The sequence below is a fragment of the Pteropus medius genome, unplaced genomic scaffold (genome assembly GCF_902729225.1).
Source record: "Pteropus medius unplaced genomic scaffold, Ma_sr-lr_union100, whole genome shotgun sequence".
NCBI classification, from domain to species: domain Eukaryota; kingdom Metazoa; phylum Chordata; class Mammalia; order Chiroptera; family Pteropodidae; genus Pteropus; species Pteropus medius.
This window is the reverse complement of record NW_024349796.1, coordinates 1,503,033-1,517,523: the sequence shown is the minus strand read 5'-3', so window position 1 is coordinate 1,517,523 and position 14,491 is coordinate 1,503,033. Positions and strand designations below refer to the sequence as shown.

At 35.9% G+C, this 14,491-nt stretch overlaps 1 protein-coding gene across 6 annotated transcripts in view; it reads right to left on the bottom strand.

The window, feature by feature from the left end:
- Positions 1–339: 339 nt before the first annotated feature.
- EXO1 (exonuclease 1) overlaps positions 340–14,491 on the bottom strand; it is a 38,055-nt gene continuing 23,903 nt past the window's right edge. For 4 of the 6 annotated variants that reach the window (XM_039883210.1, XM_039883212.1, XM_039883215.1 and 1 more), the window contains 4 exons: positions 13,663–14,263; positions 10,833–10,934; positions 6,880–7,073; positions 340–4,567 (listed from right to left, as the gene is read on the bottom strand). In XM_039883210.1, coding sequence (XP_039739144.1) covers positions 4,426–4,567; positions 6,880–7,073; positions 10,833–10,934; positions 13,663–14,263 — 1,039 coding nt within the window. In that variant the 3' untranslated portion in view covers positions 340–4,425. The remainder of the gene's footprint in view (positions 4,568–6,879; positions 7,074–10,832; positions 10,935–13,662; positions 14,264–14,491) is intronic. The other 2 variants (XM_039883211.1, XM_039883213.1) reach the window with 2 other exon arrangements.

The window sequence follows — 14,491 nt, the reverse complement described above, 5'->3', positions numbered from 1 at the left end:
GAGCTGTGGAGGGATGTGAGCAGCCCAACACGGTGCAACTGGAATCCCCAAAGGAGAAGAGAGACAACTGGGAGCTATGTAAGAAAATGGGCCCGGGCATCACCCTCCCCAGTATCTTCACGTTACCCCTTCTTTTCCGCAGCTGTGCTTCATGTCCTTTAAGATCAGAGGCTGTCTGGTGCCAGCTGTCCAGAGAGTAAACTTCAAGGCTTTGGGAAGTGAGGGTACTTGATTTTGAGCATGAGGTACAGGATTTGTGGTGTCTAAGTGCTGCATTTCATCTACCCTAAGGTACACATTGTCACATTTTGAAAAAAATGTGTCTTAAAGTTGATGGAGTGTCAATATAATGGATTTTTTTCTTTTGATGGTACATAAAATAACGGTGCTTCTCACAATCAATTACATCTTCAATTTGATAAAATATTATAAAAAAATTATTGTAAAACAGAAAACAAAAGAAACACACAAAACAGCTAAATGGCTTAAGTTATTATAAGGCTAATAGCTTACTTTATGACATGGGTAGCTTAATAAGCTATTAAGTTAAGTAAGACAAACCCTGTCATAGCATACACTACCCAGGCCATCAAAGAAGCCTTCGCCAGTCACTCCCAGAATACCCTGAAGGACATGTGCTTTGTCCTAATCAGTGCTCTCCCCTCCCCTAGAGTAACCACTATCCTAAATTTTACTAATCACTTTTTTATATATCTCTATTTTCACCAAGCATGCGTTCCTACATGATCCAGTTTAGTTTTGTCATTTTTTAATATGGACTTTCCCTCCGTCCCTGTCCTTACAATCTACCTGTTGAAAATCCTAGGGCATTTAGCGTGTAACTTACTCTGGACTGAGCAGAGCATAGCCTGGTGCTACAGGCTCACGAGTTCCTGTCCTGTCTCCTGCACTTTGCCAGCAGATGCCAAGGATCACACGCAGCTCGTCTACTGGCGAGACGGTAGAGGGCGCTGGCTTCCTTCCTCAAGGCATAGCATGTCTGGGTGTCTGTCGACTGTTGTGATATTAGCAGCAGCTGATGCTCAAAGTCTAAATCCACTAATCCACTGGAGTTGTAAAATGGTGAGGTTCTCTCATTTCTTTTTCATTATTAGAACACTAAAAAGATCTTTTTCTTCTTCATCTGCTGTTTGGTTACCCAGTGGTACAGTTCAGAGGAAAGACAGGAAGATGCTTGATATTTCGCCTTTATTTTCTGGATGAGTTGGTACTCTATCACCCTGAAGGCGGCCGATTATCTCTAATACTTTTATGATGGGTTTCCTAAAATTGCAATTATCCTTTTTCAAGATTGAATTTTCCCGTGTTTGCAGAGGGAGGCTCTTCAAGTAGGCCCCTAAATCACTTTGAAATCATATACCAGCCTATACTAGTGACAGGTACTGTTTTAAAAGATATTGCAGGCTTATCTTTTACACTTCCTGCCAGGCTATTTTTCCAAGAAGCTCTAGTTTCTTTTAGTAAAAAAATGGTGTTTTAAGACCGTAAGCTGAGTAGTAGGAATGCTCCTTAGTATTAGTCACTTTTTTTCTAGGTCTCTTCTGTGCATATATACATGTAGTGCGCACATGTACACATATACAGTGCACGCACATTCACATATATTTTATATATTCTTAAGTTTCTATTAGCATTTCCAATTCAAATTCATAATTACAGGAACTTGTAATTAACCTCTTCTGTATACTGTATCTCCTTTTTCCCGCACCAAGAATCCTGGTTCTCAAACTGGGGATGTTAAAATATTCTATATTCATTTATTCTAATCCACCTTATACACACAAGTCCTAAAATAACAAAACTATCGGACTACCACCAGCTAACAGAAAGTTTCCGATATGCTTTCCTGTTGTACTACCTGTCACATGGACATATAGGCAGTGCATACCATACTCTTTCTCTCTTAACTCTAATTTTTAATTGTAGAAGCGACTATAAGTTTAATGCCTACCATCGGTCTATTTCTCTGGCTATTTTGTCTTGCTGTTGGCTGGTCTTGCTTGGATCAATAATCTTAGGTATGAGAGTACACTTTAGAGATAATCTTAAATCTTAAATTAGTAAAGTTTTCCGAAATTATAGTTGTCTTTTTCCTCAAACTCCGATTATCTGTATATTGGACATTCCATTCTGATCTTCAATATCTGTCACTTCCTAATCTTTGTCTTTTTTGTCCCATTTTTTGATTTTTACCTATTTAGTTCAGTCTTCATTTCTGAAATACTTATTTCTAATGCTTTCTTGAGTTTACCTTATTTCTGAGGTTTTCCAATTCTACATTTCCTTTACCTGTATCATTTTAACAACTTTTAGCACAATTTCAAACAAACTAGTTTTGACCGAACAGAAATTTGGAAATTTCTGGTAGATTTTCGTGATTTGTAAAGATGTTATTCTGCTTTTTTTTTTTTTCTTATAGTAACTATGTAAGAGATTGACATAATTTTTTTCTGTAGTTTCCTTTGAAGTAAAATTAATTTTCTTAAAACTCTGAGAAGGAAGCATGGCCCATGGGAGATTCTCGAACTTAAGTTTCTTGTGTTCATAAACGGTATTGTGCTGAACTTCCTCGGCAGCGTTCTTTCTTCCCCTTCTGTCTTAACCTCTCTTCCTTCGTCTCTACTGTTTCTCTCGAGCTTAATTTTGGTTACACTCCCAGCAGTTTCTCTTCTGTGGGGGACGCTTTCCTAGAAGCGAGCCTCGGTAAATCGGTTTCAATAGTTCAAACGGACTCAACCACTTCAGCCCTCCAGACGTTCCTTCAGGCTCTCGCACTCACGCACCAGCAGAGCGGGCAGAGCCTGTTTCGAACGCCGTTTCTGACGTGGCCTGCTGTGTGCCTCGATGGCTATTCTTGAGTTCCCTTCTCGCGTCCACTAGATGTCCTGTTCCTTCCCTCTGCTCCTGACTAGATGCCAGTGCCATCCTGTGCTCTTGCAGCTGTTGGTGGCTTGTCTTCACCTCTGTATATTGTGGGATCTAAGGACATCCTGTAACCTACATTTGTTGTAATGTTCATAGGTTATTGATTTGCTATCCAGTTGTGAGGAATTGATTGAAAAATGGTGCTGCTGCCATTGTCTCCTTCTTCCATATTAATTTTAAATACTTTCAGCCAATCCCATTTTCAGCCTTGCTTCTAGAGGAACATGCATGACATCTCCAGGTAATGAACCCATGTGAACTTCTACCTCCTGTGGCTCCTGCCACTGCAGAAGTGACCTATGCTCTATCACTTGGCACTTATACACCTGTCTCCTTGCCTGATGCCTCTTCTTCTTCTGTTAAGCTTTATGGATTTATAGTATGTTTTACTCCTTTTCTGTCATTTTAAATAGGTAAGAAGATACACAGTTGTTGACAATGTTTGATTAACATTCTTAATGTTCCCTAGCAGGAAACATTCACAGAAAATTCTTGTTTGCTTCTGTTCTTTGGATTTGGTCTTTTCCAGATTGGTTATTTTTTTTCCTTTTTAAAATTTTATGCTGTTTCTTACAATGTTCTTTTTGTTCCATTCCAACCTCTTTATCCAAGAATCCTCTATTAAGTCTCATTTAAAATTAAAACACTCTGGGTCCCTTCATCTTCTATAATAGTTCTGTACTGCAGGTCGGATCTTCACAGCCTTACTTCAGAGCGTCATGTGCACAGCTGGTTCTCTTCCCAGGTGTCTGCCTATTTCTCTGTACAGTATACATATTATAGACATTGCCACTTTAGCATCTTACATCACACCCAGGTCACTCGTTTTAAACATATGTTAAGAAACTTTTAGCTCATGCTTCAATAAAGACATATTTCCAAAAGGCTATTTTGAAGTTTACGAATGTTAGTGATATAAGAAGTACTTCCTTTCACACAAGGCTAAAAGCAACTTCCTTTTACCGTCAGTCTGCACCCCACTCTTTAGGGGTAGCAGAGCTCTGTCCCAGTAGTGCGATGGTCTCTAAGGCTCCCAACTCCCCCACCTGTCCCAGAAACTTTATTTTCAATTCAAGCCTGAAAGACAGGAAAGGCAGGTGGAAAAATTTAAAGAAATACAATGATTTCCCCTAGGATAAAAGGATTACAGAGTGTGGTTTTCCATCTACCATCCTTATATTTGACAATGTTACAGAAATCTTTTGAGTAAAGTTTTATAAATTCCAGGAGACTTGCCCAATTAATATTAAAATTCCTCAAAACGGTCAAAAATAAAATGATTTCTCTAGTTAGCTCCTTATGAAAATATAAAAAGCTAAACGTAAGAAACGATTACACAGTTAATATACAAAATGTACTGTTTAAAAAAACGGCATAAATCCAAGAACAAATCTTTCAGACTGGTAACTGCCTCACGGCCAAACCGGACTTCAAATGGACAGAAGTCTCCGCAGGTGAGCGCCTCCCAGCTGCCCGTGTTTACTGGAGTACTGCTCTCTGAACATGCGCGCATCCGGGTTTGTTAAATATGTCTTCTTCTGTTTCTGGAGTGAGCTGGATATTATCTTTGACCGGAGACAGGGGATCTGGTTTCTTACAGGAAGGAAGCTTTTCAGAATCTCTGCGAAATAGAATAGAATAAAATGAATTTGGTGCTTTTAGGGTAGTGATTATTAGAAAACAAGCTACCTGGGTAAAATAGAGGTATATAAAGAGGACAAGGCCCTTTATTGTATAATTTGCCTCAATTCATTATGTGCACATTCAGGTTCTCCTCTGAGGATGCCCAGTAAAATTTGAGTTTTGCTTCGAAGTGTCTCTTCCTGTTTTCTAAATTACCTTTCAGAGTAGGTGCCAGGTCACTATCGAATATATACTGGCTAAGGCAGAATGATGCTAATGAACAAATTTTAGTTCTTTTCTCCTTAGTGTCCTTCTCCAGTCTGGCTAAGAACCAACCTAAGTGAAGCATGAACAAATGTCTGAAGCCCTGTCTTTTACTCTCCCTGTGGGTTTTGTTTGTTTCTTTGGAAGGGGGTACTTGTATTCTCCACCTCCACGTACTTAGACATAAAAATAAAAAGCTAGTCTCACTTAAGAACATTCTTGATGAAGTAGTAAAAACCATTAATTTCACTAAATCTTAACTCCCTCAGTTTCTTAATATTCGGTGACAAAAAAGAACCACACACAATGCACTTCTGTTGGATACTGACTTTGGTCGCATACAGAAGCATGATTATCTAGAGTAAAAGCACATGTAACACTATGGCTATTCAACTTTAGGTGTTTGGCAAAGGGATTCTCTAAAATGAACAAAGAAAAACATTTTTAATCATTTCTTCAATTAAAAAAATTAATTAAAAAACAAAAATAAATAAAATGAACAAAGAAAGCAATTAACAGTTGGCAATGATAAAATTCAAACTTTCAAGTGAAAATCAGAATTTTGGAAAACCTATCTGTCACTTGACAGCTTCCTACTGCTCAGACTTTGGTGCTTTTTTTAATACTGTATAATGAAATGTGTCACTATTTGAAAGATAGGCCCATTCTCCAAATGACCAATCGCGATGTTACAAAATCACACACGAGTAAAAGATGCATTGTGGACCAATGACCGTCGTGTAACAGAGTGGGAAAAGTCAATTCATAGGGTTTCATATTCTACATTGCAACTAACCGTAAAAAGCTACTGCTTGTTGAATCTTAATACGATACCAAAGAAAAAACTTTACGATTAAATAAAAAGGCTATTAAAATATACATTTTCAAACTACAAACATGTGTGGGAACAGATTTCTTCATATACTTCGACTAAAACAACATATCATAATGGATCAAACACAGAAGCAGATATAAGAACTCAGCTCAGTTCTATTAAACCAGACAGTAAAAATTTGCAAAAAAGTAAAACCATGTCATACTTCTTACTTTTTATGGTTGTGGAAAACAGCTATTTTTTGATAAAAACATACTATTGATTTTAATATTTAATGGGATTATTGTTTAAAAGTAAATATTTTTAAAGTGTCCACTTTCATTTCTAAGTTGGTTAAATGTTGTCAAATATAACACACAGACCCCAAAGTATTTTGGGCCTTCAATAATTTTTAAGAGTATAAAGAGTTCCTGAAGGCAAAAAGTTTGAGAACTGCTGCTATATGGTTTAATCCTATACTTTACACAACGTAAAATAAAAAAATAATTGCCCAGGGTTTATTTATTCACAAAGGGCTCTCACTCATCATTTCATCTGATTGTGACATTTCTGTAGGTCATGTTTAATCCTATCACACTCATGTAATTTTTCTGTTTTTTACTTTTATTCTTAGCACATTTGCTTTATTAAGAACAAGAAAATAATTTAATTATAAATTGATGCTACTCTATAGCTAATTTTGTAGTCTAACGGAAGGAAGTATTGTGGTTCAAAAAATGTAGATATATAGAGGGTCAATCAATCCATTTAAAACAATGTTTGCCACAAAGATTGGAAATCTCGCAAATTCATCATCTAAACTCAGTACTTTTCCCTATTTTAGATGTGATAATTCAGGGAAACAAATTGCTTTAAATCCAGCAGTATGAGACAGCATTACTTCCAAACCCCCATATCTAAAACGACTTTATTCTCATTACAATCCTGAGATAAGGAAGCCGAGACACTTAAGTCCGGGAAAATTAATTTGCTAAACAACAGAGACCCCAAGAGCCAGACTGAGACCTGAGCTTTTTCAGTTTGCCATCTCTTTGCTAAAGGAGGGTATAGAAACTGAAGTTAAATACACTTACGAGTCGGCAAATGGAGACAGGAGTATAGTTCTCAAAAAGAAAATAATTCATATGGAAATAGAAATAATTGGGAGAAAGATCGAAATTACAGAAACAAATAATGTATCTTACTTTAGAATAAGTAACAAGGCAACTCACTTTTTAAATCCAAAATTTTTCCAGAGCTCATTGATTTTTATTTGTAATCCTGGCTCGTTCTCAGCATTATGATGCTTTCTCTTCGGCACGCTTGCTGGCTTCTTGCTCAGTCCACTGACTCTGGCAGGTGCTAGAGGTTTGATCTTGGTTGTAGAAAGATTGTCTATAGAATTAGATTTATATAGCCCAGGTACCTGAAGGTTAAAATGCCTGTTTTAATACTATTCTGTTAAAACAATTACTTTCAGTTAATTACAAACTATTCTTTATACTCTGGAACAGAAAAATAACCTGTAAGCAATGTGTAAAAATGTGCTACTTATAAACATCTACTACAAAAATTACAATTTTAACAGGTAATATATGTATGTGGCACTAAATTCAAGAGTTAGAAACCAGAGAGGAAAGTGGTTTCCTTACTCCCTCTAGGCTATCACTGTCTGAATCCATTCACAGTCAGTACCCGCTCCCTGCCAGATGCCGGAAACCACGGGCAGTACTGAACCTGCACATACACACATACCGATGAGGAAGTCTAATGCTTTTTCATCTGAACTAAGCACTGAACATGCCCGTGGCCATAACTTTCGCAGTATGAGGTGTGACAGCAAAACTAGCCTTCCTTTTCCTTCTTCACGTTTTCATGGATAGAAGATTTGTTCCTACTATACTTAGCAACCTCTGCATACAATTTTTTCTTTCCTCATCAAGCCAAGAACTTTCAACTTTTCACTTAAAAGAAGCACTTTACAGCTTCTCTTTGGCATATCTGAATTGTAGTAGAAGAATAGTTACTCTTGTGCTCTGGGGGTCATTATTAAAATAAGGGTCACTTGAACACAAGCTAGACCATGACAGTGAGATGGCTACTAAGTGACTAACAGGTGGGTAGAATATATAATGTGAATATACTGGGCAAAGGGAGGATTCACGTCCCAGGCAATGGAGTGGGTGGCATGAGATTTCATCATGCTACTCAGAACACGGGACGCAATTTAAAACTTATGAATTGTTTATTTCTGTAATTTTCCATTTAATATTCTCAGACCATGGTTGACGAAGGGTAATTGAAACTGCAGAAAGTGAAACCGTGGATAAGGATGGACTGCTGCACACACACATGCGCCTAGCATAGTAATACACTGCTGTGTGCTTCACTTTTCTCTTAATGCATCTTAATTCTACTTAACAATGTATCTTGGAGATTTTTCCATTTCGCACATAGAACTGAATTGTTTTGTGTAGGTTGCCTGTTCTTTCACTGTATAAATGTGCCATAATTTACTTAAACAGATTTCTACTGAAGGGTTGATTCTTGTATGAAACAGTGGGCCATTAAAGTGTTTTTTTTTAGAACAGTAACAATGAGGTATATTAAAACAAGGCTTTAAAATTGACGAATCTGGCAGATGGTACATAAAAAATGAAGAGGTTCACACATGCAAGATGAAATCCTGAATTAGGGTGTTGGTGACAGGAAAAAGGGAGAGAGCAAAAAAGAAGACAAAGAAAGAAACACTGGAATTGTATAGGTACAGACGCTTGGTTGTTTCACTTTACTCCCTTCAGAAAGAGGACTGAGATGGTTTGTAGTTATAAAGAATAAGGACAATCCTAAGATTTTGAAACTAAATGAGAAAGAGAATAATATAATTTTATGTAACATAAAAATGTTCTGAGATGAACTGGTTAGAGGTAAAAAAGAGGATAAATATTGGGGAGCAAAGGAGAAAGTTCATCTGGAGAGTTTTCATTAAAACAGAAGTGACAGTTAAAACGCTGTCAAATTCTGACAGCAAGAATAATACTAAAAAGGTGATGCTTCAGCTGTCTAGACATAACTTTTTGGGAAAGTATTTTCTTTATCTCTGGTCCTATCCATCACTAGAAATAATTTTGATATCTTTCCAGACTTTTTACTATAATTATTCAAGCACAGACCTATGTGCATGAGCATTTTCAAGTATTAAGGCAAACAAAAACACCATGTTATATATACATAACATGTTATATATAAACATGTTTAATAACATGTTTTCCTTTTCATTTAAAAATAATATGGACATTTTTCCAAGACAGGATACGTTTGAAAAGCTTTTCTAACTCAAAGATTTAAAAACAATCTATGTTTACTATTTTACATTTGTATCTTTAATATATTTGGGATTTATATTTATATAATATGAGATGGGGATCTTCTTTGAAATGGATATGCAGACTACTTATTTAAATTTTAAAAAAGTTTTTATGCTTTTAAAAAAACATAAGAAAAATAATTTATGTTCACTACAGAAAAACATGAGGAAACAAAGAAAAAAAATTCACCTTTATTCCTACCAAGATCCAAAAACAAAAATGTATTTAAGAATTCACTTTTATTTTTACTAAAATTATTTCCAATTTTTCACTATTGTAACCAATGCAGGAGTAAATGTTCTTGTACTTAAAACTCTCATTGTTTCCTTAGGCTCAAGTTCTAGAATGCACATACTGGATTGAATTATTTGAACTCTTTCAAATTGCTTTTCAGAATAGTAGAGCAATTCGCATGCTCTACCATTATGTGATTATTCATCTCACTGTACTTTTATAAAAATGAGTACAATCAAAAACATATTTTAGAAATCTGAGATAATAAATTAACTTTTACTATGTCAATTTGCATTATTTGATTACTAATGATGTTGAACACAGTTTTCTACATTAATCAAACATTTGCACTTTTTCTTTTGTGATCTCTGTTCATAACCCTTGCCCATTAAGTTAGGAAATAGTGTTTTCATATTGATGGGCGAGAACACTTATTATATAAAATATACTTTAACTTATGAACTTTCACTATGCAGTCACATGACTATTTATAAATTTTGATGTAAAAGAAAAAGGCTAGAAGGCCTTTTGGGGACATACATTAAAGCTTTAAATCATACATTCCTTCGGACTGGTAATCCCACCCCATGAAATTCATCCCTGTGAAATAATCAAGAATATGTACTCAAATATTTACCCACAAGATACTGGCTGCAGTACTGTTTGCTAAAGCAAAAAATTTTTACGGTAAAAGACGAACATAAGAGGATTAGCTAAACCCATGCAATGGCATATTATAGTCATGTGTCATATAACTACATTTTGGTCACCAATAGATTGTATATATGACAGTGTTCCCTAAGATTATAATGAAGCTAAAATTCCTATTGCATAGTGACATCATAGCACAAGGCATTACTCATGTGCTTGTGATGATGCTGGTGTGAACAAACCTACTACGCTGGCAGTCAAGTAAAGTATAGCACATACAATATGTACAGTACATAACACTTGATGATGATAATGAATGCTTATGTTACTAGTTTATATATTCATTGTACTGTAATTTTTGTTATTTTAGAGTGTCCTCTTTGTTATTAAAAAAATTGCTGTAAACGGTATGCTGTGTCACGCTGGCAGCAGCCTCATATATCTGTTTACTGCGTCTCTTGATCGCATCATTTCTCTTGTGCTTGATTTAATCTCGTGTTTTGTGCAGTAACGTGCTGTACAGGTTTGTAGCCTACAAGCAATAGGCCAGACCACGTAGCCTAGGTGTGCAATAGGCTGTACCACCTAGATCTGTGTGAGTGCCTCTATGTTTGCACGACGACAAAACTACCTGATGACGCATGTCACACTACGCATCCCCACTGTGAAGCAGCACATGTCTGTATAGTCATTATAAGTAATACTAAATAAATAGATGGGAAAAGATCTTTATACTGAAAGAGAAAATAGCAGGTTTCACAACTTAAACACCTACAATCACACACAAACATGGTCCTAGAAGGATTGAAAGTAGACATTTTTGTGTAAATAAAAATATAAGCATTTTAATTTTTAATTTTGCTTATACTTGTCATTTTCTAGTAATAAGAATGAATGGCTTCTGAAATGAAAAAAAAAAATAAATGTTTTACCTTGTTCCTTAGGAGTGTGTCTTTTTTCAAAGAATGAGATAAATGTAGCTTGGATTTCTGATTACCTTGATTATCAAGTGACTTAAAATTATAATCAGATTCCTAGATCCACCAGATCAAAAAATAAAATAAAATTAGATTTTATACTATGAAATTTTAATGACAATTAACAAGTATTCGACAAAATGTAAAATGAGTACAATGAGAAGATCGATGTAAAAAAATGTTAATTTCTCAGAAAAGAAAGTATACAAAGCTTGGAATAGAATAAAAGAAAATATATCTCATGTAAAAAGAATGAGATTTGCCAGTTTCGCTTCAAGTTAAATTGAAGAAACTAGAAAGATTTTTCAGCTGGAGAATTCTATAAGTATACATGAAAATGGAAGGCTTTTCTGAATAGTTTCAGGAGCTGCCAAAAGGCTAACTCAGATAAGACAAGTCTGCTATAATATCACTGCAAGCGTGGCTAAGTTTTTATAAATTACTAGCTACAAAAAGTTGAGCTGGTATAGTCCTACATCTCTTAATCGTGTAATGGTGTTCAACATTAAAGAGAAAAAAGGCGACTACTTTCAAGAAGTAGAGCAGTACTGTATCGGATGCAGTTACCTTTAGCTATGACTTTAAGACCTTCCCTCTACACCCCAATCCATCATGTAAGACTTGTCTACAGAGGGAATAATCTGGATTCTCACCACGGTTAAATAAAAAAGACAATGAATGGACATTTAGAAGATTTTACATTTCTGTATTTTTCAGTATATTTTTTTAATATTTATCTTGGGATTCTACACAGTATTATATATTTAAAAAAAATACTCTATTAACTTGGATTGTGACTTATAGAAACTCTAATATTCTTTACTCATAGCTAACAATAGTGATGACCCTGGGCTAAACCATTTCTTAAAGACCATGAATAAGATCCTAAAATTAATTCACCTCAGAGAGGGTCAATGAACTCAAAACCCACAGAACATATGGTGTATGCATTTCACAGTGAACCACCAATGGAACTGTCCAATAAAGAAAAATTTTCTTCAGAACCATACAGTAAAAACTGATATTCAAAATGAAGCCCCAATGCACTGTGGCTTCTGAAACATTTTCTGAAGACAGATTATATAGTTTTTATGTTAACTGTTAGTGTCACAGTTCTTTGAGAATAATTTATCCTAACAGGAATTTACTACATCTGGAGGCAAGAGATGACTTATTGAATGCTTTTTAGTTTGCTCTTTTTGGTGAGGGGAGAGGATTCATGTTTCTATAACTGATTAGTACAAAAAATGGTTAGCCCGGAAGAGAGAAGTGTGGAATTCTGTCAGCATGACTAGTCCACGGCCTGTGCGCTGGTAAGGCTTCTCAGTAAAACACGGCTAAATGCTGAAAAAGTTAAACAGGAAGATATCTGCTGGAAAAAGGAAAAAGAACGTCCCAAAGGAGCTCAGCAGACTTAAAAGTATCCTCACAAATAGATGATGATGTTTTTATGAAAGATGTTCAAGAAGCAGCAACTGTGTTGACACCCAAACGGTGCTGAGAAGATGCAACAGGAAGTGAAAGATAAGAAAGACGACACTGAAACGGAGGCGCGCATGGGAAGAAGCAGAAAGAGCCCTGCAGACCAGTGCGCACGAAAGAGCCCTGCAGACCAGTGCGCACGAACCGAAGGAGCCCTGCAGACCAGTGCGCACGAACCGAAGGAGCCCTGCAGACCAGTGCGCACGAACCGAAGGAGCCCTGCAGACCAGTGCGCACGAACCGATGGCAGAGAGTGAAAGCAAAAAGCAAAGCCAAGCCTCAAAGGGCACCACGGACGCGGTCGAGCGTACTCTACGACTTAAAACACCTCAGGGAACAGACGTTGGATTTGAATGTATTAACTGATCTCAGCTTTATCCAAGTGAAAGCGATGTGTTTACATGCATCTGACTTGGCTTCTCAGTTCGAGTGCAACTCATTTCCTTTGAGAACTTGAATAAAATATCTTCCTTTTGATAAATATAAGTTATACTGATTTATTAGATGCTGCCCAATATTCAAGATTATCAGACATCAAAATTCTGTAAAATATCACAGAGTTGTTCTTACAACTTGGTAACTGCAGTTGGTAGATATAAAATGATGTTACATTGGTAAATCTGAGAGAACTCAGATTTTAAAAAAGCTACTATGCCACTATGTCATCAAAAGATATAATGTCACTGGGTCTTATGAACAGTACTTATTTGGGAGTTTAAGTCAGAATAAAAATATTTTATAAATAAAAAAGGATTAGGATGCTTTTATTAATTTAAAACAAAATAACATAGAATTACTTGTATTACTATTTTATTTTGTTATAAAGGGAAAGTTTAGCAATAAAAGTAAATGAAAATACATTTCTGAAGCACTAAAATGTAAGATGGACGACACTTACATTAACGGCCATTTCCTTACAAGGTTGCAAATGCTATCTCAATGCAAGAGAATACTAAAGATTTAAATATGAAATTTATAATAACTTTTTATTTCACAGCTTATCATTCTGCTTAGGTCTTACCTGTTCCACAACTTGAGATACCTATCAATGGAACATTTAGTGATTCAAGAAATAAAGTTAGGTTAAATGTACAAGACAAAAGATACAGAGAAGTACTTCAGATGAATAAAATGTGAACTTTCTAAGATCTAGAATGAAACATTAAGACAGCCAATTATTTACATAAAGTAAGCAAATTTTTCTCAATTATATGATAAACATCTTATTTTCCTTTACAATGATAAACATCTTATTTTCCTTTATACGTGAATTTGAAAACAAAGGCTTCATAGTATGACTTACCTCTGAATCAGAATCCTTATTACAAGGCTGAGAAAGTTTTGATGCATTTAAGTTGCATGGTGATAATTCTATGTTTTCCTGAGACTGTGAAGACAAATCCACTTTGTGTAAGGGATGAGCTTCATCACCTGACCCATCACTCTTCACCTGAGATACATCAGATACCTCCTGAGAGCTGGGGGAGTCACCCTTCCTACGGAACTGCTGCAATGCAGTGCTTGGGGAGAGGCTCGGAGTTCTTGAAAATTCTCCAAGACTTCCAGGCCAACTGAAACAACTTCTTAGGGTTCCCAAAGTGGGTGGTGAAATGGTCCTCGTGAATTTGCTGGATTTGCTGGTCGTAAAAGCCTGAGAGTCGTCATCGGCAACCACAGGTACAGTCTCTGGAATCTGATCACTTGAATTATGTGCTACATTCTCATCAATCAGCTTCTTGCCATCTAGACAATCTGCTACATTCTCATCAATCAGCTTCTTGCCATCTAGACAATCTGCTTCATTTGGAGTGGACTCCTTATCTGTGACAGCAGTTTCATCTAAAGGCTGGTTTTCTGCTTTCTTTGATACACAGTCCATAGAATCCAGAGAATTGCAAAAAAACCTAACAGAAAAAACAAACAAACAAAGAATGCTCAAGTATTTTAGAGTTTTCTCACAAGGTGGTAAGATTCAGAATATGGCCCAGTTTCTTTAAAAAGTCTCATAAATACATAATTTCATAAAGGCAAGGTAGATCTTGAAAGTTCAATTTTGATTATGCCAACATTCACAAATTTAGAAATTTATACAAAGAAATTTTAGGGTTTTCTAAAAGCAGTCATCTAACTAT